The sequence below is a fragment of the Erpetoichthys calabaricus genome, chromosome 4 (genome assembly GCF_900747795.2).
Source record: "Erpetoichthys calabaricus chromosome 4, fErpCal1.3, whole genome shotgun sequence".
In the NCBI taxonomy this organism is placed as follows: domain Eukaryota; kingdom Metazoa; phylum Chordata; class Cladistia; order Polypteriformes; family Polypteridae; genus Erpetoichthys; species Erpetoichthys calabaricus.
In genome coordinates, this window is record NC_041397.2 from 189,204,757 (window position 1) to 189,227,298 (window position 22,542).

At 37.3% G+C, this 22,542-nt stretch overlaps 1 protein-coding gene across 4 annotated transcripts in view; it reads right to left on the minus strand.

Moving 5' to 3' along the window:
- tfdp1b (transcription factor Dp-1, b) overlaps window positions 1-22,542 on the minus strand; it is a 118,920-nt gene that overhangs the window by 23,701 nt on the left and 72,677 nt on the right. For all 4 annotated transcript variants that reach the window (XM_028800060.2, XM_051926227.1, XM_051926224.1 and 1 more), the window contains exons 5-6: window positions 10,383-10,504; window positions 606-771 (exon numbers count right to left, since the gene is read on the minus strand). In XM_028800060.2, coding sequence (XP_028655893.1) covers window positions 606-771; window positions 10,383-10,504 — 288 coding nt within the window. The remainder of the gene's footprint in view (window positions 1-605; window positions 772-10,382; window positions 10,505-22,542) is intronic.

A 22,542-nucleotide genomic window follows, 5' to 3' on the forward strand; every position in this document is an offset into this window, starting at 1 on the left:
TGATAATCTGTTTGGGGCTAGTGGTTTTTTTTTGTTTGTTTCTTTAACTTTTTCTCTCAGAGCTTCAATGTCACTTATATTACGTTAGACGGTTAGGACAGATGCTAACAAAGCCTCTAAAGGAGGCTGCGAACACTGCATAGCAATTTCAGCTTAGGCTGCTTGTTTCTGTTTATCTTTCACCACATTAGTGTTTGAATTCTAAAAAAAAAAAAAATCCATATGAATCAGTATTTAAGTGCTCCTGTCAGCTGAATTTGAAGAGACAGTTCTAGTTTGAAGTTTGACAGATCATTAAATATAACAATACTTGCAAGAGGTACATTATTCTGTTCTTTGCTGAAAACAAAAAATAGCTTAAAAACATGACATAAACATGGACCTCTAAAATCTACAGTGTGTCATCTGCAAGATTAAAGAAAAATGCATTCTGAGAGTTATGAGAATATCACAGCAAAAGCAAACCACAATCAAGCAGTTAGAATACTCTAATTGCACACACAGCACCTTCAATAAAGTACTGAAACCAAATGCCTGGAATATTATCTTATGAGTGGATCGCTGCATAGTTGTAAAAGTAGCCAAACTATTCCAATTAAACTTACTGCATCATTAGGGGAAATGTGGTTGTCTGTAGTACTGAACTCTGCAACCAGTTCATCTGCAACTTCATTGTAAGATGTGGTTCCTTTCCTCTGAACCTTTTCACACACCTTCATGGAAAAATGCCTCAGCCCTTTTCCATTCTTCTCCCCTTTTTTACTCCTTTTCCTAAAGAAAAGTACATTTGGTATTACAGATTTGCCATGAGATTTACATTTTAAACATAAGCAAACTAAAAAGGACTAAAACTAGTTAAAACTATCTGCTTTTGTCAGCCATCCAAAATGCAAATTTACAACAGAATCTTAAAGTTTTGATGTCCCAATACCAGTCAATGTAATGTCACTGTACTTGTCTTTAGTCTTGTTTTTTAAAAATTGCACAATTAAAATCTTTTTGTCTCTAAATGTAACATATGGACTATAGTGTATATAGAAGATGTGTTTGGAATAAATTACTATTCTCAGAGAAGGAAGGAAAAAATAGCTACCAGTTAGGTCTAGAATAACTTGATTGTTTGCTACCCTTAAAAAATGTGCTTAAGTTTGAAAATCCATCCACTATCTAACCCTTTTAGTTTTAGCTCAGTCAGGTGGTTCCACATCTCATTTTGTCAACAAATGCAATGCAAAAACCAGTCCTGGATAGGGCTTCGGTCTATCTCTGCATAAACTCAATCACAAACTGTCACTCACAATGTACCAATTTGGAGACAACAAATATCCACAATCTTGAACTGAATTAAGCTGGTTAACATATCAGACACATGAAACTATAAATTCACTGACAAAAAAAAACATTTTAAACAGTAAACATAAATGTAAAAGATACAACAACCTAAAAGATAGAACAACTGTCTTTCCAGAAGTATGTACGAAGCCTTACATACTGCATTTGGTTGCCAATGGTTTAAAATATTAAGACTACGAAAGAGTACAGTTTGTAAATCTTAATACTGAAAAATATCAAGAATTTCAATAACTAAGCAGACAGGAGTGGGAAAGAAGTCCTGAGACAACTTAAAAAATGTGTTATTCTCACATGATTTAACAGTTATGCAACATTGTTTAAGTTGCATAATGAATAGGGCTGTCGGATCAAACATTGCTATTCAAATATAATTTGATTTAAAAAAAATTTTTTATTCAAAGACAAAATCTGACATTCAATTGTAAAAGAATGGTCGCTTGTTTGACCCCGACTAATTCTGGTATCCAATTACTCCAGAGGTGCTACGCAAAGCTGTAATAATTTATAGATCTCATTTTACCATTTACTTCCACAATCATCCTTTTTTCAGTTTTGTATGAATTGGTATCTAAGATGCATTAATAAAACTTATAGCCAGATTCCTTCATAACACCCCACTGCTCTGATTTTTGATCTGCAAGTGTGCTCAAAGGAGTTTTTCTAAGTGCTTCTTTGGTGGACTAAGTATTTTGCATCCGATTCTGTCCCATCGATTCTTGAACATAAGACCCCTAAAGAGCCTCATCTGCATTGGCAAACAGGTGGTGTTCCACAATTAGGGCTACAAGATAGCTTGTTTGTAACAATAATGTTAAAAAAAATAGATGCAATTAAAAATATTCACGCCACCATTGTTAAAATATTGCTGCATCTATAAAGGAAAAATCAGTATACAGATTGTGCAGATTAAAGTCAGTTCCGGTTACAGAACTAATATCTCCTCATCGGTGCATTATTTTCACCACAGTTGTCATTCATTGCATTAAAGCCCTTTGTATGGACTAGAGAGTCATAGTGCCTTCTGGTCTGAAAGGGGCCTCTACAAAGATGTCAGTTCAACTCTGATTCACGCCTTTGTTAAAAGTATAGGCTAGTCCTGGTACATAGAGTTCAGTCACTTAAGTCTTCTGTCTTCACAGGACTTGTCTTCCACCAAGAAGCATTGAAGAATGGGCAATGCCCGCTTTACCCTATAACCCTCAGAGTCTCCCATGTACACAGCTGTTTCAAAATACACATACAGGTGCCAAGAAATGAACAGCTGTGCTCTGTGAGATTGATGATCAAACCTCCTAATGTTATCCTACAAAAGCGATGCACGCGGTTGAGCATCCTATTGACACAATCACATTTTGAGTGTGACACAGATATGTAGAAACACAAACTCTGACATATGCAGTACTGTTAATCCAACAATCTGACAAATTGCTGTGAACAGCCAGGAACCTTACCCAGCCGGGATGCATTTATTGTGGGAGGACTGGGGGAGACAGCATGTTCAGGGCATTATCTCCCCAAGTTTCTACGGTGCCATGGATTCTTGCAGGGCTTCATGGAAGCTGGAGTTCGGGAAAATTCCTGTTGGGTTCTGGGGGAGCCACCAGAAGGTGTTGCAGGGGCTAACTTTGTTGGGCTTCCTCTAGAAATGCTTCTGGACCACACTGTTGGGACAAATGGAATACTCCCGGGTAACTGAATAAAAGCAGCCAGCTGCCACTATTCTGAGAACCAGAGTCAGGAGGTGGTGGATGAATCTTGTAAGAGGAGGAGTTGGGGCAGAGAGAGAGAAGAAAAAAAAAACCTGGCTTCGATTTGTGCCTTGTTGGTGGTCTACTGTACTGGGCTACCGTGGAGAGTGAGGGAGAAGCGCTTCCCCACTATAATAAATGTGTGCAAAACTTGTGCCTTTTGTCTGCTGGTGTTAAGTCCGAGGTTACAACCAAATGATGGCTACTGGAGCATAAACACACAACATTAAATGGTGAAATGAAACATGCTGGCATGGCATAACTTGTGTCAAAACTGAATAGTATATGCTCCCAGCAGAGCCTTCTCTTTTATACACTCACCTATTTGAAACATGCCCTTTTTGTACCATGCATAGCAGCATAACTTTCAATTAGATGTGCAGTTATTTGATAATAGATGTTTTGTTCAAGCTGTGTTTGGTAAATAAAATTAATGCAGCAGTGCGCAATGATATTTTGTTCAGGAAAAATGCTTCCGTCCAATTAAAGAAGTCCATGACATGTCAAGAGGGGTATATCGATATGTTTATTTCACCTGAAAGGCTGCTGTACTGTGGGGATTTATTCAAGTCAAAATTAAGACTTGTAATGCAGATATGCAAATTCAGAATGAGGACATTCTTTTACTTCTGGAACCTGCTCATTCGACATGAAGTCAAATTTCCTCATTCGTTTATTGAGATTGCAAAAAAAAAATAAAAAAAAACACTTCCCAAAATGCATCTTGTTCAACATGGCAGCACATGAGGTGTGAACAAATATATATGTGCTATTGCATATTTATGCATTTATAACAGTATTCGCAGAAAAGTTATTGTGCATGGTATTTTTGCATGATTAAAAGATACAATTTCAGGATATGGATGAATGATCTCTCAGTTATCTCAACACGGTTAATTAAAAAAATGCATTTTATGACTTCTTTAGACATACGGCAAAAAAGTCAGCAACGTATCACTGATCATTCCTGAAGATGATTAACTTATGTCATAAATTCTGCTCACATATCACTCTACACGTCTTCTCTGTGTCATGTCATAATGCAATAACAAAGTTTCTCATGTGAGATGAATTATAAGTCTCTGAAACTCTATGTTCTAACTTAGCACTAGTGATTATGTAAAGATTGCAAACTTTAAATACCTTTAAAAAATATTTAATTCCTTGCATAATTTTTCAGTTATTATGAGACCATATTTACAATTTGCTTCATTTATAGAAGTGCTCACAAGAGAAAAAACTCACAGGCATTTAACTAACTTTCCCCTTTAATTATAGAAGTGTCAGTTGATGCAAAGACAAAATGATTACAACAGCCAGTCTTCTGTTTTGTATAAATGTGGACTAAGAGATTTCACAAAAAAACTCAAACTGTCTTGGTCTCATAAATAAAATATTTTTTTATGGAAGAAGAAAAATACACACACTAAGAGAAAGAAGTTCAACTCTAAACCTAAAGAACACCAAAGCTGACAGGTGATTGATAGATAGATAGATAGATAGATAGATATAGATAGATATAGATAGATATAGATAGATAGATAGATAGATAGATAGATAGATAGATAGATAGATAGATAGATAGATAGATAGATAGATAGATAGATAGATAGATAGATAGATAGATAGATAGATAGATAGATAGATAGATACTTTATTAATCCCAGGGGGAAATTCACAATATTTTGTGTTCATATTTTATAATCTTTAGGCATTCACTATGGATGAGAAGTTGCAAATCAAAAGCAAATACTGCAATGTTTATTCTGTTCCATGTTCCTTTGCTCTAGACAGACCATTATAAACTTTAAAAGTGTTAGTGTTTCTTTTAGAGAAAAATCTAATGGAAACAGAAAAGGCATAACAAAATCTGAAGACAAGATTCTGAGCTTCAATAGCTTGTGTGATAAATGCCTCACAGGATAACAGCTTTGCAGTACCCATATCTTAAACTATTGTATTCTTTAATTTCAGAGTACATTGAGACTTGTGGTGGTTCCTGTTCCAGACAAGCCTCTTTTTATTTTTTGCAGTTTTATCAATGGCTCTCTTACTGCTAACTCAACCTGTCAAACCTGCAGCTCTAAGTCGTCACAGTTGACAGTGCCACTTGCTTACTTGGATACACTTTGCATAATAAAATGTATAATTTTTTAACATCAGTCCAGATATAATGAAAAGTACAAAGAACAGCTTATAGCAATTCCTTAAATTCACCACTGAAGTGTGTCTTCCACACTGGAACAAAATCATTTTAATTTAGTTAAGTTAGTGTAAAAGACTATATGGATCACCTCTATTTTTAGATATCGCCAGGTTCATCAAAATGTATATTAAGTATAGCCACAAACATTTTGATCAAAGGAATAATTGTGTCCTGGTGCAGGTTACCAACAGAGCACTACAAATGAGACTCAAACATTATTATAAACACTTTATGTTTTGAAGACAAACCAGTGAATTAAAGTGGGGGGGAGGACCCCTACAAATACTAAAAGTATATCAAACCATGGTGCCAGTGTGTGCAGCTAGAAAGGAATTAAGCTCCTTTTTGTAGCCGATTTTATGGCTTGCATTTCTGATAAACCAGCACTTCCAGCCATCAATGATAAACTAAAAATAGGCCATTAGTACAGCTGCTCAGGATTTTGATGACTATTTTATTTAAACAACAGTTTCCCCAAGTACTGAGAGGATTTTTTTTCTTTTGCTCTTGGTGTTTGTTCCTGCTGTGGACGTTACCATAATAATAAAGCATTAAAAAAAGCATGCACAAACATACATGTAAAGCCCATTTTTGCCCATCAAACACACAAAAATCAATTACGACTAAATTAAAACGTTTTCAGAAAGGTTTCCCGATTGATTAAAAATCAAAACCTGAAATCTCTCATTTATGTAAGCATTTAGACTCATTGCTGTGGTACTCCAGACTGCGGTCAGGTGCATTCTTTTTGCGTTAATTATCCTTACGATGTCTCTAGAACTGCGGTGGGTTGGCACCCTGCCCGGGATTGGTTCCTGCCTTGTGCCCTGTGTTGGCTGGGATTGGCTCCAGCAGAACCCCGTGACCCTGTGTTCGGATTCAGCGGGTGGACTATGGATGGATGGATGTCTCTAGAAATTGACTGTAGTCCACCTTTCGCAAACTGAACTGACTGGACATCGCTTAGAAAGGCACACACCTGTGTATATTAAGTCCCACAATTTATACTGCAAGTCAGTACAAAAACTGAGCCATCAAGTCCAAGGCACTCTCTGCAGACCTCTGTGATCTGATTTGTGCTTACCACAGTTTGGACAATGGAATCAAACCATTTTTAAAACTTTGGGCATCCACAGAAGCACAGTAGTTTCAATAACAGTAAAATTGAAAACAGGTCTCTTCTTAGTGATACTCTAGTCAAACTGACTAACCAGGAAAAAAAAGGGTCTTAGTCAGGGAAGTGTTCCTAATGGTCACACTAAGAGTTTAGAAGTCCTCTGCTGAGAGGAGAGAACCTGTTGGAAAGACGACCACTTCCGCTGCACTCTTAAGTAAAAGGCATATGTCACCCTACTTGGAGTTCACCAGAAGGAATGTAATGAACTCAAGAGTAGTGGGAAAAACATTCTCTGGTCTCTTTTAGGGCGGATGTCGACTTTTGTCGACAGGAGGGGTTGAGGGCGCATGTCGACAAAAGTCGACATCCAGGGGTAGAGGGCGACAATCAGCTGTTAATAGTGACAAAACTCACTGTTATGTCACAGGCATTCCCTCTCTGCTTGGAGGAATGTTAGACTCATTGACTCAGCATCTAATCCCTGCGTGTGCGTGAGTTATGAAATGTAAACAAAGGCAAGATGGCATCGACATCTCACGAGGGAGTAAAGCGAGTGCAGAAAACAAACTACTCAGCAGATGTTGTTTTGCGCATTATTGCTGAATCGGACTTCGATTTCTCAGAATCTGATTTTGTCGACAGTGATCAGGAGATCGAGCAAGTGAGTGAGGAACTGGCATCAGCTGATCGGACATTCGCGTGGCTGACGCACTTACGGCGAGGTTCGTGTGGGAGGAATACCCAGACATTGATCCGTGGGAGCCAAACTGGCTACCGGACTTCACAAGACAGCATGGTTTGCTGTTGGACACGACAGATTACCAACCACTGGACTACTTCAGGCTGCTCTCTCCTGATGCTGCTTTTCAGCTACTGTCAGATGAGACAAAGAGGCATGTAGAGCAATTTTTTGAATCGCGGGCTGTGCTTGCACTGCATTCTCGTTTTTCACAGTGGAAACCCACAACAAAAGACAAGATGAAGGGCTTTGTGGCATTACAAATAGACATGGGACTAGACAGGTCATATAACTTCAGGGAGCTTTGGTCCAAATGTGCTTTTTCCCCTGGTGGCTTTGGACAGGTTATGCCGTGTGACAGGTATGTGCTCCTGCAAAGTTTTATTCACTTCTGTGATAACCAGAAACAAATCCCAAGGGGAGAGCCAGGCTATAACCCAATGTATAAAGTTTAGCCCCTGCTTAACATTGTGGAACCAACATATAAACAATTTTATCAGCCTGGCCGTGATTTGTCTTGTGCATGAATCTATGATAAAATAAAAGGGACGCCTTTTTTTTCTGCCAATATATGCCAGACAAGCCCACAAAGTATGGCATAAAGGATTTTGTGCTGGCAGAAGCAAACACTGGTTTCTGCCTGAAAGTAATTACATACACAGTAAAGTATTTCTTTCAAAGAGAGAACTGTCCCTTGACAAGTCAGGATGTGCTGGAGCTGTTTCAGGGCTATGAACATTTGGGTCATGTTGTATACATGGACAATTTTTATACATGACCAGAATTGTTCATAGAGCTACAGAGCAGGGGAATTGGAGCTTGTGGCACAGTGAGATTGAAGCCAGACAGGCTGAAGATGAAGAGAGGTGACAATACAGTTTTCATACAGGTGAAAAACTTGGTGGCAGTGGCATGGCTCGATGTCAAATGGGTGACTTGTCTCTCTACAGTAAACACTAGCAATATATGTGATAAAGTGCAGCAACAGACAATTGAAAAGGAAACACCAGTGCAACACATTGTAAGCAGTGCAATGTGGCAATGCATGCAATTGGCTGCTTTGAGCGATATAAGACTTTGCCGTGTAACATGTATGTGATATGTATGTGAAATCATATAGTATGCAGGCTCATACAACATGCAAAACAGTAACATTTGTCAAAAGTAAATATTTTTTGCTGATTTGATATGTTAAACAATTGCTTTGCGTTCTTTTTTTTTTTTTTTTTTTTAAAGTTAGTTTTTGGAAAAAATATTCAGCCCTGGAACAAACAAACAAAAAAAAAATTAGCCCTAAAAGAGATAAGACAACATTGAACTATTTGGGCAGAACTCCAAACACAATACATAAGTATACAGCCAAGAATACACTGGAGGGGCTTTGGAACAAGTCTCTGACTGTTTGAGCAGTCCAGAAAAGTGGTATAAAATTATATTATATATAATCCATATTTTATAATTACACCTCAAGAACTGAAATGTCTAGCTGATACACTGAAGAAAAAAGCACACCTTTATAAATATAGTAAAATGTACATTTCAACAGCAAAAAAAGCTGGAGTGCAACTAATGATTACAAATTATTGAAACCTACAAGTACATGTACATTTCAGCAGTGTTTAATTGCCAATATTGATTATGCGAGAATAATTGTTTTTTTGTTAGAGAAATGGTGAAAACTACTTTTTTTTTTTAATTAAGCCTCGTTTTAGACAGGTACAATACAGAAACAAATAAATGACAGCTTGTAATTATAAATACTATATGTGTTATAGATACATATTTTATTAGTTAAATGTATTAAGGATTTTTTTTATTTTAGTATTTTTTAGGGCCACTGAACAATACGTTTACATAATTTCATTTTGTTAATAAAAAAATAAACACTTAACATTTGTGCTCTATAGTTTAAATATAAAAATACCAAAGGGAACACTAATATAGAACATAAGGCTTCTATACGTCTGGTTATGCAGGAGATTAGTGTAAAATGTTTTTTTAAAGGATTTAAAAAAAAAATGGAATTGGCATCAGAATCATAGTTCAAGTAACATGGAACTTGTGTTCAGCATCGTCCTTAAAAAACCTGATGGAAGCAACCCTACCAGAAAAAATGTTAATTTAGTTTACTGTAGAAAAACAAAGCTAATACTGCACTGAATTTAAAATGGGTTGTAGATCCACTCAGCTTCTGAGGTGTTGTAGACCAAGAAAAATACAACAAACACCTGGTTAAGCAACAAGTCCCAATCTCTACTATATGATTGCTACAAGTTTCTCAACTAATAACAGGTACAAATAAGTTTTGTGTTCTACGAATTAAATTAGACACAACTGTGCTTGTTTGCTGCAAATCTCCAGCATTCAAAAAGCCACTGTAGTTCAAGTTTAATATCAGTATTAAAAAAACAGACCAGATGACAATTCTAATTCTTCCAACCAAAGATAGATTATAAATTATTATTATGGCCATCGGACGTTACTGCTTTTCCATGTTGCCTTATTTTAATTTCTTATTATGTCTTTTATTTTTCTTTTCTTCATTATGTAAAGCACTTTGACCTACTTTTTGTATGAAAATGTGCTATATAAATAAATGTTGTTGTTATTGGCCAGCTTTATTTTCATCACCCCATCCAAAACAGTTTTGAGAAACACTGTATGAATAATTTAGAATCAAAGCAATAGCACCTTATGAAAAGAAAAAATGCAATGAAAAATAACATTTTATTACTTTAGCTTTTCTTTACCGAGACTAATTACCTAAAATAAACAAACCAACCTAGAATTGTGGCTGAATGAGTGTTAACAACATTAATTGAACTTGTTTTGTAAGCAAAAACTGTTATAGTAAACTTAAGCAGATTTTTGTTTAGAAAAATAAAGGGTTTATTATGGTTAATTGATTTTGATTTTAGAAATTTGGTATAGCTTTGCTGTAGTAATTTTTGTTTTTTTGCATTTCACTGTAACTAACCTCTGAAAACAATCAGAAACTCAAAGTATTATTATTAAACAACTGCTAGCTGGGTTAGAAATTTTAAAACTTTTCATTAAAAGAAACACATCAACGCGTTGAGTTAATGCCATGATTTAATATTTTGAATTTTAAGTGGAGGTAATATGTAAAGCCCAAATAAAATAGTCTTTGTAATGGTCATATATAATTGAAAGGAAAACATTGATTTACAGAGGATACAAAATCAGTTCTGTGCTTACCCTGTGGACCAAGGAGAAGAATCTGCCACATGGCTCTGTGAGATAAATTGTGCATTTGGTGTGTGTGGACTTCCAACAAGCACGGTATTTGTCCCTGAAGGTCTCTGAGGGGTGCCAATAACCTTAAAAAAAAAAAACAACAACAAAAAGAAACACAAAACAAAACAGCTTAAAGATGTCTCAAGCAAGATTTTCATAAAAATAGACATGGTGTTGTAAAATATAATTGCTTATTATCAGGGTTAACAGAAACAAACCAAGATCTTATTTCAAACCAGAACTCAGCTGGCATCTACGCAGGGATGAAGTCACACCCCCTTCTAATCCCAAAAGAGTCACCTCAAAACCAGTCTCTTAAAACGGCAAAGTAGTGTCAGTGCATGCCTCAGTCATTAAGTGGACCGAGACTCATTTCCTTCTTTGGCAGTTTGACATCCTGGTGCAGTGGTGAGAGACCTCCCAGATAGGCAGTGCTGTGGTGGAGTAAAATGTTGCAGTCTATGCTGGAACAAATGACACAGGTAAGGGAACACTGCCAGTTCTGCACAACATGTTAAATGAGCTATGCTGATGGAGGGAAAAAAAAAAAGGTAGCCTTCAAAGAAGTTTTACTTGTACTGCTTGCCAGTCAAGGCAAGATTTTGCTGATTACCATTTTTACAAATATGGGTCAAATCTTGAATTGACTGGGAGCATACATTTATGGGAAACATATCTGAAAGAATATGAGTACATTAGTTGAGGAAACTAGGGAATGGTGGGCACAGTTTAGGACAAAACAAGAACAATGGTGTTGATGTAAATATACACAGTAGCTTTAAAATTTATAATTTTAAATATAATTTAAAATTATAATTTATAATTTTCCTCCACACATCCTTCTGCTGATACCAGCATAGGAAAGACATCCCCACCCATAATTACACCAGCGCAAGTGAGCAGAGAGCTGAGGAGACTTCGTGCCAGCAAAGCAGCGGGTCCAGATGGAGTACGCCACGACTGCTGAAGGTCTATGCATCAGAGCTGGGGGGCCCTCTACAGCGCATCTTCAACCTGAGCCTGGAACAGGGGAGAGTCCCGAGGCTTTGGAAAACATCTTGTATCACCCCAGTCCCAAAGGCATCACGTCCTAGTGAGCTAAATGACTTTCGGCCTGTTGCTCTGACATCACATGTGATGAAGACCATGGAGAGGCTGCTGCTTCACCACCTTAGGCCACAGGTTCAACACGCCCTTGACCCTCTGCAGTTTGCATATCAGGAGAAGGTGGGAGCAGAGGATGCCATCATCTATATGCTACACCGATCCCTCTCTCACTTGGACAGAGGCAGTGGTGCTGTAAGAATTATGTTTCTAGACTTCTCTAGCGCCTTCAACACCATCCAACCTCTGCTCCTTAGGGACAAGCTGACAGAGATGGGATTAGATTCATACCTAGTGGCATGGATCGTGGACTATCTTAAAGACAGACCTCAGTATGTGTGTCTTGGGAACTGCACGTCTGACATTGTGGTCAGCAACACAGGAGCGCCACAGGGGACTGTACTTTCTCAGGTCCTGTTCAGCCTATATACATCGGACTTCCAATACAACTCGGAGTCCTGCCATGTGCAAAAGTTCGCTGATGACACTGCTATTGTGGTCTGCATCAGGAATGGGCTGGAGGAGGAGTATAGGGACCTAATCAATGACTTTGTTAAATGGTGCGACTCAAACCACCTACACCTGAACACCAGCAAAACCAAAGAGCTGGTGGTGGATTTTAGGAGGCCCAGACCCCTCATAGACCCAGTGATCATCAAAGGTGACTGTGTGCAGATGGTGCAGACCTATAAATATCTGGGAGTGCAGCTGGATGATAAATTAGACTGGACTGCCAATACTGATGCGCTGTGCAAGAAAGGACAGAGCCGGTTATACTACCTTAGAAGGCTGGCGTCCAGGCAGCATTAAGAGGAAAGACGCCTCACATCTGGACAAACTGGTGAGGAAGGCAAGCTCTATTGTTGGCATGGAGCTGGACAGTTTAACATCATTTTTTGTAGAGCGAAGGGCGCTCAGCAGGCTCCTATCAATTATGGAGAATCCACGGCATCCACTAAATAGTATCATCTCCAGACAGAAGAGCAGCTTCAGCGACAGACTGCTGTCACTGTCCTGCTCCACTGACAGATTGAGGAGATCGTTTCTCCCCCAAACTATGCGACTCTTTAATTCCATCCGGTGGGGGCGGGGGGTGGGGGGGTAAACGTTAACATTTAACATTATACATAGTTATTGTCTGTTTTTCACCTGCATTATTATCATTCTTTAATTTAAATATTATTTATTGTATCAGTATGCTGCTGCTGAAGAATGTGAATTTCCCATTGGGATTAATAAAGTATCTATCTATCTATCTATCTAAAATTACTGGCCTATAGGAAACAAGACAAAATAAAAACATGGAAAAATAGAAAGGTGGAGAGTAGCCATTTATGTGTGGATTTGAAATTGTGCCAGTTTTGTAATGAGATATCACACAGTAAGTATATTTAAATTAAACTAGAAAGCACCAGGGATAGGGGTGTGAAATTGGAAGTGTGTTATAAGTTCCCAAACCAGACAATAACTTCAATATACAGTACTGTGCAAAAGTTTTAGGCAGGTGTGAAAAAACATGCTGTAAACAAAGAATGCTTTCAAAAATGGAAGCGTTAATCATTTATTTTCATCAATCAACAAAATGCAGTGAATGAACAAAAGAGAAATCTAAATCAAATCAATATTTGGCGTGACCACCCTTTGCCTTCAAAACAGCATTAATTCTTCTAGGTACACTTGCACACAGTTTCTGAAGGAACTCGGCTGGTAGGGTGTTCCAAACATCTTGAAGAACTAACCACAGATCTTCTGTGGATGTAGGCTTCCTCACATCCTTCTGTCTCTTCATGTAATCAAAGACACACTCGATGATGTTGAGATCAGGGCTCTGTGGGGGCCATACCATCACTTCCAGGACTTCTTGTTCTTCTTTACGCTGAAGATAGTTCTTAATGACTTTGGCTGTATGTTTGGGGTCGTTGTCCTGCTGCAGAATAAATTTGGGGCCAATCGTACACCTCCCTGATGGTATTGCATGATGGATAAGTATCTGCCTGTATTTCTCAGCATTGAGAAAACACCATTAATCCTGACCAAATCTCCAACTCCATTTGCAGAAATGCAGCTCCAAACGTTCAAGGAACCTCCACCATGCTTCACTGTTGCCTGCAGACACTCATTATTGTACCGCTCTCCAGCCCTTCGATGAACAAACTGCCTTCTGCTACAGCCAAATATTTTAAATTTTGACTCATCAGTCCAGAGCACCTGCTGCCATTTTTCTGCACCCCAGTTCCTATGTTTTCATGCATACTTGAGTCGCTTGGCCTTATTTCCACGTTGGAGGTATGGCTTTTTGGCTGCAACTCTTCCATGAAGACCTCTTCTGGCCAGACTTCTCCAGACAGTAGATGGGTGTACCTGGGTCCCACTGGTTTCTGCCAGTTCTGAGCTGATGGCACTGCTGGACATCTTCTGATTTCGAAGGGTAATAAGCTTGATGTGTCTTTCATCTGCTGCACTAAGTTTCCTTGGCCGACCACTGCGTCTACGATCCTCAATGTTGCCTGTTTCTTTGTGCTTCTTCAAAAGAGCTTGAACAGCACATCTTGAAACCCCAGTCTGCTTTGAAATCTTTGGCTGGGAGAGACCTTGCTGATGCAGTATAACTAACTACCTTGTGTCTTGTTGCTGTGCCATGACATGAAACTGTCTTCCACAACCTCACCTTGGTAGCAGAGTTTGGCTGTTACTCACCCAGTTTTAAGCCTTCTACACAGCTGTTTCTGTTTCAATTAATGACTGTGTTTCAACCTACGTGTGACACTGATGATCATTAGCACCTGTTTGGTATAATCCTACAAAATCCCTGACTTTGTGCAAGTGTACCTATAAGAATTGATGCTGGTTTGAAGGCAAAAGGTAGTAACACCAAATATTGATTTGATTTAGATTTTTCTTTTGTTCGCTCACTTTGCATTTTGTAAATTGATAACAATAAACAATCATTTATATTTCTGAAAGCATTCTTTGTTTACAGCATTTTTTCACATGTGCCTAAAACTTTTGCACAGTACTGTACATCTTTTTAATATTAAAAAAACGAGTTTAGAGGGACATGTTATAGTAATTAGGAACCTTAACTGCCCAATTATTAGCTGTGAAAACCTACATATAGATTACATAAACAAGAAATTGAAAACAATCACCAATACTTTAACATAGTATGTGAAATCACAAACAAAAGGAGAAGCCTCTCTACTGTAGACGTATCCTTCAGCAGAAATTAGGATAGAATTTATGGAGTATAAATAGATCTAGTGACAAGAATATAATGCATTACACAAACTCATGTTAAAAAAAGCTGTAAATGTGATAACAAAACAAAATTTAAGCAGTTGTATAACATCTTAGAGACAAAATGTGGCAAACTTTAGTGTTAAGAGTCAAAAAAGCTGTGGAACAGGTTTAAAAGCAAGTTCATTCTTTAATGCAGGACCACTGAGAAATTAAAGAGAACACTTTGGTGGAAAATTAGGGAGGTTAAATAAACTGCACTTCAAAAGAATATTAGGAAAACTAAAAGGCAGGTGGAGAGATACATTGTTGAAAATGCAGACAGAAAGAATAGTAAAGGAGTAGGTGAATTGTATTAGAAAGAATGAGGTGAACTCCCATTCACATTTTTCTGACTTTTTCAGATGTCAGAGAAGTACTGTTTAGATGAAATAGGGCAAAACAAAAAACTTCCCAGACCAAATAACATTTGTACAGTACTAATAGAAATCTACAAAGTACATACATTTTTCAAATATCACAACACAGTGGTGAAATCCGTAAAGACTGAAAACTACCAAAGGTTGTCCCATTATGTTTATATATATATATATATATATATATATATATATATAAAAAAAGGGGGAAAAGGCCAATCCAATTATCCATGGGTGAGAGGGCATTACATTTATGAATGGTAAATTATTAGGAGCAATTATTAAAGGAATACCACCAAGTGGTAGTTATAGCCAAGAAAAAAAATGCTTTCATGCAGAATAAGATAAAAAATACCTGATATAATGAAGTCTAATGGTGAAACACTCTATACAGTGAGAAACACTGCAAACAAGTCTGCGGGCGTTGAGGAAATCTCGCATTGGTGGTGTTGCATAATCCACAGGCCTGTTACCAGTGGCAAGCTCAAAATAAATGCATTTTTACTAAAATAGTAGCAGTTACTTCCTGAAAAGGCAGCATTAATAGCAAGCAGGAAAAACATTTTCCATAATTTTGTGCTTTTCAATTGAAGACATTACTCTTGACCAATGAGTTAATGGGGAGAGAGGTCTTCAGTTCAAAAGGACAAAATTATGGGTAATGCATCGTTTCTTTTTACTGTGAACACTGCTTTTCCAAAAGGATATTATTAATAGTTTAGAAAAAACAGCATTTGCTTTGCTAGTTTTGAGCTAGCGACTGGATAACAGACACTTAAATTATGCGACACGAGTAACACAAGATTTTTCTTTTTTCAAAGCACAAGGAGTAGTAGATGGCAGTGAAATTGGCTAGAACATGGAAAGAAGTTTATGGTATGAGAATCTTTCTTGATTTAACTGATATTAAAATAGTCTCTTTTGGCAATCACTGCTGAAACTACAGCTCTTTCACATATATAAATATTGATAAAAATATAAATAAACTGGCCTAAGTTGGCAAATTAAACTAGGTGGAAAATAATCGGACAAACTAGTATAAACTATACATTATAGATAGACCTACTGAACACCGAACTGATTCTTGGTCAAACTCCTGGCAGATGAAATATAATTTCAATAAAAGTATATTATATGTGGGACGAAAAAATTGGACATTAACACTCAATAAGGGTATGAAATGTGAAAAACTCTTTTTGAAAGATTTAGATAAATACAGATTAAAATTACTGTTAATTGAAACATAAGAATCATTTCCTTATTTTATTGAAAGTGCAGGAATCTCTAATAAAATATATACAAGTGACTGCTCTAAACAATGTTTGTATTTAAAGCATATACATTAACTGGGCAACAGATATATTCTATTGTAAAGTATAAGAATAATTGGATGAAGCATCTACTTACAGTAACCCTGTTACATGCTGACTGGGGGATTTTGTTTGTAATCCTTAAAACCAGGTGACCCCAGTCAATGTTAATGAAGATATTAAAGATTTCATCAATATGCCTGGACATTACTATTCAAGCTTAAAATCCTTTATGCATAAATAGGCTTCAATATCTGAAAATAACAATACTTACGCATTCAAAAAAAAAATTAAAAAAAGCGATTAGACTGTTTTTATAGCTGTTGGATAAAAACAGCCCTGGTATAACTTGGCAGTTACATTCTAATGTATTTTAAAAAGACATTTCCCTGATGTTGCTGTAACTACAATAATCACAAAGGTGCACAACAGCCAAAGAAGAAATATTAACCAATTTGTCAGTAGAAGACTTTCTGATAATTTCACTTATCTGTAAAGGTTATCAACAGTACTCTACTGTAGTTTACACTCAAACTTGAAACAACCGGTCTCACTTTTGTTTTAAGGCACTCATAAACAAAAACAAAATGCCAAAAGTATACAGTATTCTATATAAGGCAATGAATAGCTCAAGTCTTCTTTTACGTTAAATTAACTTAATGACTACACTCCACAATGAATAAACAAAAAATCAAGAATGTAGTCTGAGAACTTATCTTACTTTACCAACACTGCACTAATACTTTGGATTAAGCTCTAGCCTTGCTCATGAGCAAACCCTTAACACTAGAATTACCAGAGTCTACGAAAAAACTCGTAGATCCGGCCCACCTTAAAACCATTCTCACCGCTCTTTTGTGTTCTAAATGTGCCGATTAAGACTGAGCAGCAAGCAGCCGGCTATTCCATCCCCCACCGTCGCAGAACGTTCACTAAGTTTTCCCAGCTCATGCCTTGTTTGATTATCTGGAAGTGACTGAACTGCTGGAGTTTTAGAATGGAAATAATAGATGTTATTTGGAACACACGCATTTCATGTGTGTTCTGTTTCTAAAGTAATCTGTGTAAACACATTGTTAAAACAGGAACTTTTTCATATTTTAGTAATGTTACAAAATGTAGGCATAAACTATAGAATGTGTGAAGCCTGATGTCCAAACATCAAATAAACACTTGCACTAAAGGTGCAGGGATGACACAACACCTTCCGTGGCGTGGTGCTAAGATTTGCTGACTCAGTACAGTTGCCCTGCCGTGCCTTAGAGACCTGAGTTCGATTCCCTGCTGGGGAGGAAGTGTTTTTTTATTCTTTGTAGCCTCAAACGGACATAAAATTTATAAATTGGTATGTACTGTAAATCGTTAAGTTTAAAATGTCGATCGCGGTTATTTCTGTTGATTAATTCATGCTTTTTTTTTTTTTTTTTACTTAAGAGTCAGAACAGGAGCTTATTCAGCTTCTGATCTGACTCTAAGTAACAGCGGCAGTATAAATCACACCCAATCTGACGCTGTTCGTTTTAATAATAATAATATTGCATTACTTAGACGATGTTTTCTGATTGGTACTATTCGCATCATAAAATGATTTCTTCAAAACGTCACATATATCTGTCTCTTTTTTTAAAATGTGCGTTGATCACTGCCAGCATGTTGTAGCACACAGCAACTGGCCACCTGCATGTTCTTGTGCGCACTGAATAAGACAGCGCTATATGCAATCATCAGATTCAAATGTTAACAGTTCACACTCACGTAAGGATCGTCTTTCCTACATTTACAACGTGTGTACCTGTTACAATGTACACACTTCTCTCTATGCTGTGGTTTCTATTACACACCTGAAAGAAAGACAATATGTGTGAAAACATCGCAATAAATGCAATACTATTTGAAAACGAACAGCGTCAGATCGGGTCTAAATTTATGCTGGAACTGGAAATTCTCTGATGTGGTATCAGTTCTGTATGGTTGTGGGCATGGGTGTGAGTGGTGGACATAACTTGGAATTACTGTGAATGTGAGTGGTGTTTTGAGATAATGAATAGAGCTGCAAATTACAGGTGCATGTTCAGTGTAATAGGAACCATAGCACAGAGAGGTGTGTACACTGCAACAAGCTATAGCACGTTTTTATGTGAAAACAGCAGTGTCAGATGGGGAGTGTCTGATGATTGCATATAGCGCTGAAGTTACTGCTCTTTACTATGCTTTACTCTGCATGTCCTGGAGTACATAAGAAACAGCATACAGCAACATGTGGGGACTGGCAAGATTGGGGGGGGGGGGGGGAAACTCGCGGTCATATGCATCGTGTCAGATGGGGTAGGGAAGGATCCTGAACGCGACAGAAGTGGATAAAAAAACAAAAAAAAAACAAAAAAAAAAACAAAGCTAATCTTTACAAATATCATAAATTACACTGGCTGTTACAGACTGAAATCAAATGTATCTTTTTATTCTAAAATAGTAAAAATAAGTAGTTCACTTCTCAAAAGGGAGTCGTGCAGGATCGAACTCGTGACCATTTGATTCCCAGTCAGCAACTGATACTGTTGCGCCACGATGGCAGTCGTAGTATAGAAGTGTCAATGTCGCACACTAAGGCGTCTTTTTTCTGCAGTTATATTTTTGAATAAAAGCGCACTTGTTCTGTTATATTTGTACCTTTCGTGAAAGTGTTTCTTTGATATTTGGACTTCAGGCTTCATTATATAGTTTATGCCTACATTTTGTCATTTACTACTAGAATATGAAAAATGTTTCTGTTTTAAAAATGTGTTTTCAATTCTCATCCTGATGATACGGAAGCATATTAGGGCCACGGTGAAGAAAAAAAAAAAAAAACTAAATGTAGAAATTTCTCGACTTTATTCTCGACATTTCCACTTTAATCTCAATGCTTATGTTGAAAATAAAGATGACATTTCCACTTTATTCTCGACATTTATGTCGAGATTAAAGTCGACATGTTGACTTTATTCTCGTAGTTTGTCATTAAAGTAGATCATCATAAACTCCTGTCATAAATTATGCATTTCATCATGAAATTGATATCAAGTATTTATCTTAGCATTCTAAATATTCAGAGAGCAGGAATATAATGAAGTGAATGTATTCTGTGCGGCGATCGCTGCCTGTGCCTCTTTAGTGCAGAGGAAGTCATTTTAAAAAGTGCATAGCGATTAACAACTGGGTCGGGGAACACTTAACACAAAGCATTTAATGTGCTACATTAACTTATGACAGGGTTTGAGAAAATCTAGTAAATTAGACATTCATTTTAAGATGAAGTTTAGTTTACGATATTCCCCTTTAATGACAAAATAGAAACTACGAGAATACAGTCAACATGTTGACTTTATTCTTGATATTTTTTTTTTTTTTTTCTTCACCGTGGCCCTAATACGTTTCCATATGGCGATGTTACATTTGGCATCTAACAAATTCACGTCCTAGCAGAGATCAAACAGTTGAGACAAAAGAATACAGTAATCCCTCCTCCATTGCGGGGGTTGCGTTCCAGAATCCCCCCCCCCCCCCCCCCTGCGAAAGGTGAAAATCCACGAAGTAGAAACCATATGTTTATATGGTTATTTTTATATTGTCATGCTTGGGTCACAGATTTGCACAGAAACACAGGAGGTTGTAGAGAGACAGGAACGTTATTCAAACACTGCAAACAAACATTTGTCTCTTTTTCAAAAGTTTAAACTGTGCTCCATGACAAGACAGAGATGACAGTTCCGTCTCACAATTAAAAGAATGCAAACATATCTTCCTCTTCAAAGGAGTGAGCATCAGAGAGAGAGAGTGAGAGAGAGAGAGAGAGAGAGAGAGAGAGAGAGAGAGAGAGAGAGAGAGAGAGAGAGAGAGAAAAGCAAACAGTCAAAAATCAATAGGGCTGTTTGGCTTTTAAGTATGCGAAGCACCGCTGGACAAAGTAGCTGCAAGGAAGGGAGCAAGCATTTTTCAGCATTTTTTACAGGAGCGTCCGTATCCTCTAGGGCAGTATGCGAACAGCCCATCTGCTCACACCCCCTCCGTCAGGAGCAGAGAGAGAGAGAGCAAACAATCAAAAATCAATACGTGCTGTTTGATCTTTTAAGTATGCGAAGCACCATGCGGGAAGCATATCGCTTGCAAAGCAGCCACATATAAGCCCAGCAAGGAAGAGAGCAATGTGAAGGTAATCTTTCAGTGTTTTTTGAGGAGCGGCCGTGTCCTCTAGGGGTGCGAACAGCCCCCGTGCTCACAATATATTTGAGGAGTTTTATTTAATACATAATACGCGCTGTGGTTGGGTAGCTTTTCAGCCATCTGCCAATAGCGTCCCTTGTATGAAATCAACTGGGCAAACCAACTGAGGAAGCGTGTACCAGAAATTAAAAGACCCAGTGTCCGCAGAAATCCGTGAACCAGCAAAAAATCCGCGATATACATTTAAATATGCTTACATATAAAATCCGCGATAGAGTGAAGCCGCGAAAGGCGAAGCACGATATAGCGAGGGATTACTGTATTATCACCAACAAATAGCACATATGCAAACTTCATACCTCCAAACTGGACACTATTCAGGTCTTTCTAAGTATTAGTAGAGGGAATAAATACAAGACAACTCTGACAAGATTCTATAACCACATTAAATAGGTCCAACTTAATACAAAAATATTAACTTTTAAATGCTCTACCCCCTACCCCAACTCCCACATTAACAACTTAATGCAAGTCAAACTGTTGTACAAAAAGCTATATATTTACAAAGTAGACACATGAATTGTGAAAGCTGTACCTATTCAAGGTCTGCACTGCTTAGTACCATGTATCACTTAATGGTAATACTACAACTACACTCCATACATGACACAAAAGAAAAAACTCAAATCATGACTGTTTCATTTTTGTCTAAAGGGCAAAATAGCTATGTCCTTATGCCTATTATTACTGATCCCCATTTTTCCCCAAACTTTTGTGAAAAGTAGGAATTCAGGTACTTCATATTGCAATTAGGGAGTGAATTCCTAGGCTCATTTGATGAGAAATGCACAAATGTTCTTCTGATCATTTTTGCTTAAGACACCTGTTGGTTTAGTATTTATCTCAAGGGTGTAATTTTCTGCACAAAAAATGGTCCAAAAATGGCATACACATTTTTTTTTTTAGGTCTTTTGGGCCAAACATTATGGCAAGACCACAAAAAGCTTTATGTCTTGTATATTTAACAGTAATTATCTTGCATAACTAGACTTCAAGATGAATTGAACAGTATTTTATATGCATTTATCATACAGGTGAGTCAGAAATCACCAGACCAAAAAAAAAAAAAAAAAAAAAAAAAAAAAAAAAAAAAAAAAACAACCATTAAAGTTATTTTAAAGGATTCATAAGTAACACTGCACAACAAAGTTTTTGCTTCTTGAACACTGTTAGGTGCTGATCACGAATATCACATTAACATTTACTCATCACATACTGTTCCAGACAAAAATCTTCAGTTTTGTCACGATTTTTTCTTATATTTGTATCCAAACATTTTCGCTCCCGTAAGTGACTCATCAACAATGGTTTGTGCAGCCAGGGCATGTCCAGGCATGGAATCAGGCCAGGTTGGAAGCGGTTCTGTGGAAGTTGACATTCTGGGCAGGTCTGAACGAGCTTGACGCTGTCTATATGTTATGCTATAAAGGTGGCTTGCATACACTGATCCTTCTCATTTGGTTAATATAGATAGTGAGTGTGTATGTATGGTATCAGTAGCAATATAAGCAGTAGTAAGTAAGCTTGATGCTATAGACATTTTGGTGTCAGGCGATATGTCTTGTCAATGTCGTAACAGCCTCGATACATTCAGCTATATCTGTGGCAAATATACACTTACCAGTATAGCAGGTACAGTCATGGCCAAAATTATCGGCATCCCTGGAATTTTTCTTGAAAATGCACCATTTCTCCCAGAAAATTGTTGCAATTACAAATGTTTTGGTATACACGTTTATTTTCTTCATGTGCATTGGAACAACACAAAAAACAGAAAAAAAGCCAAATCTGACA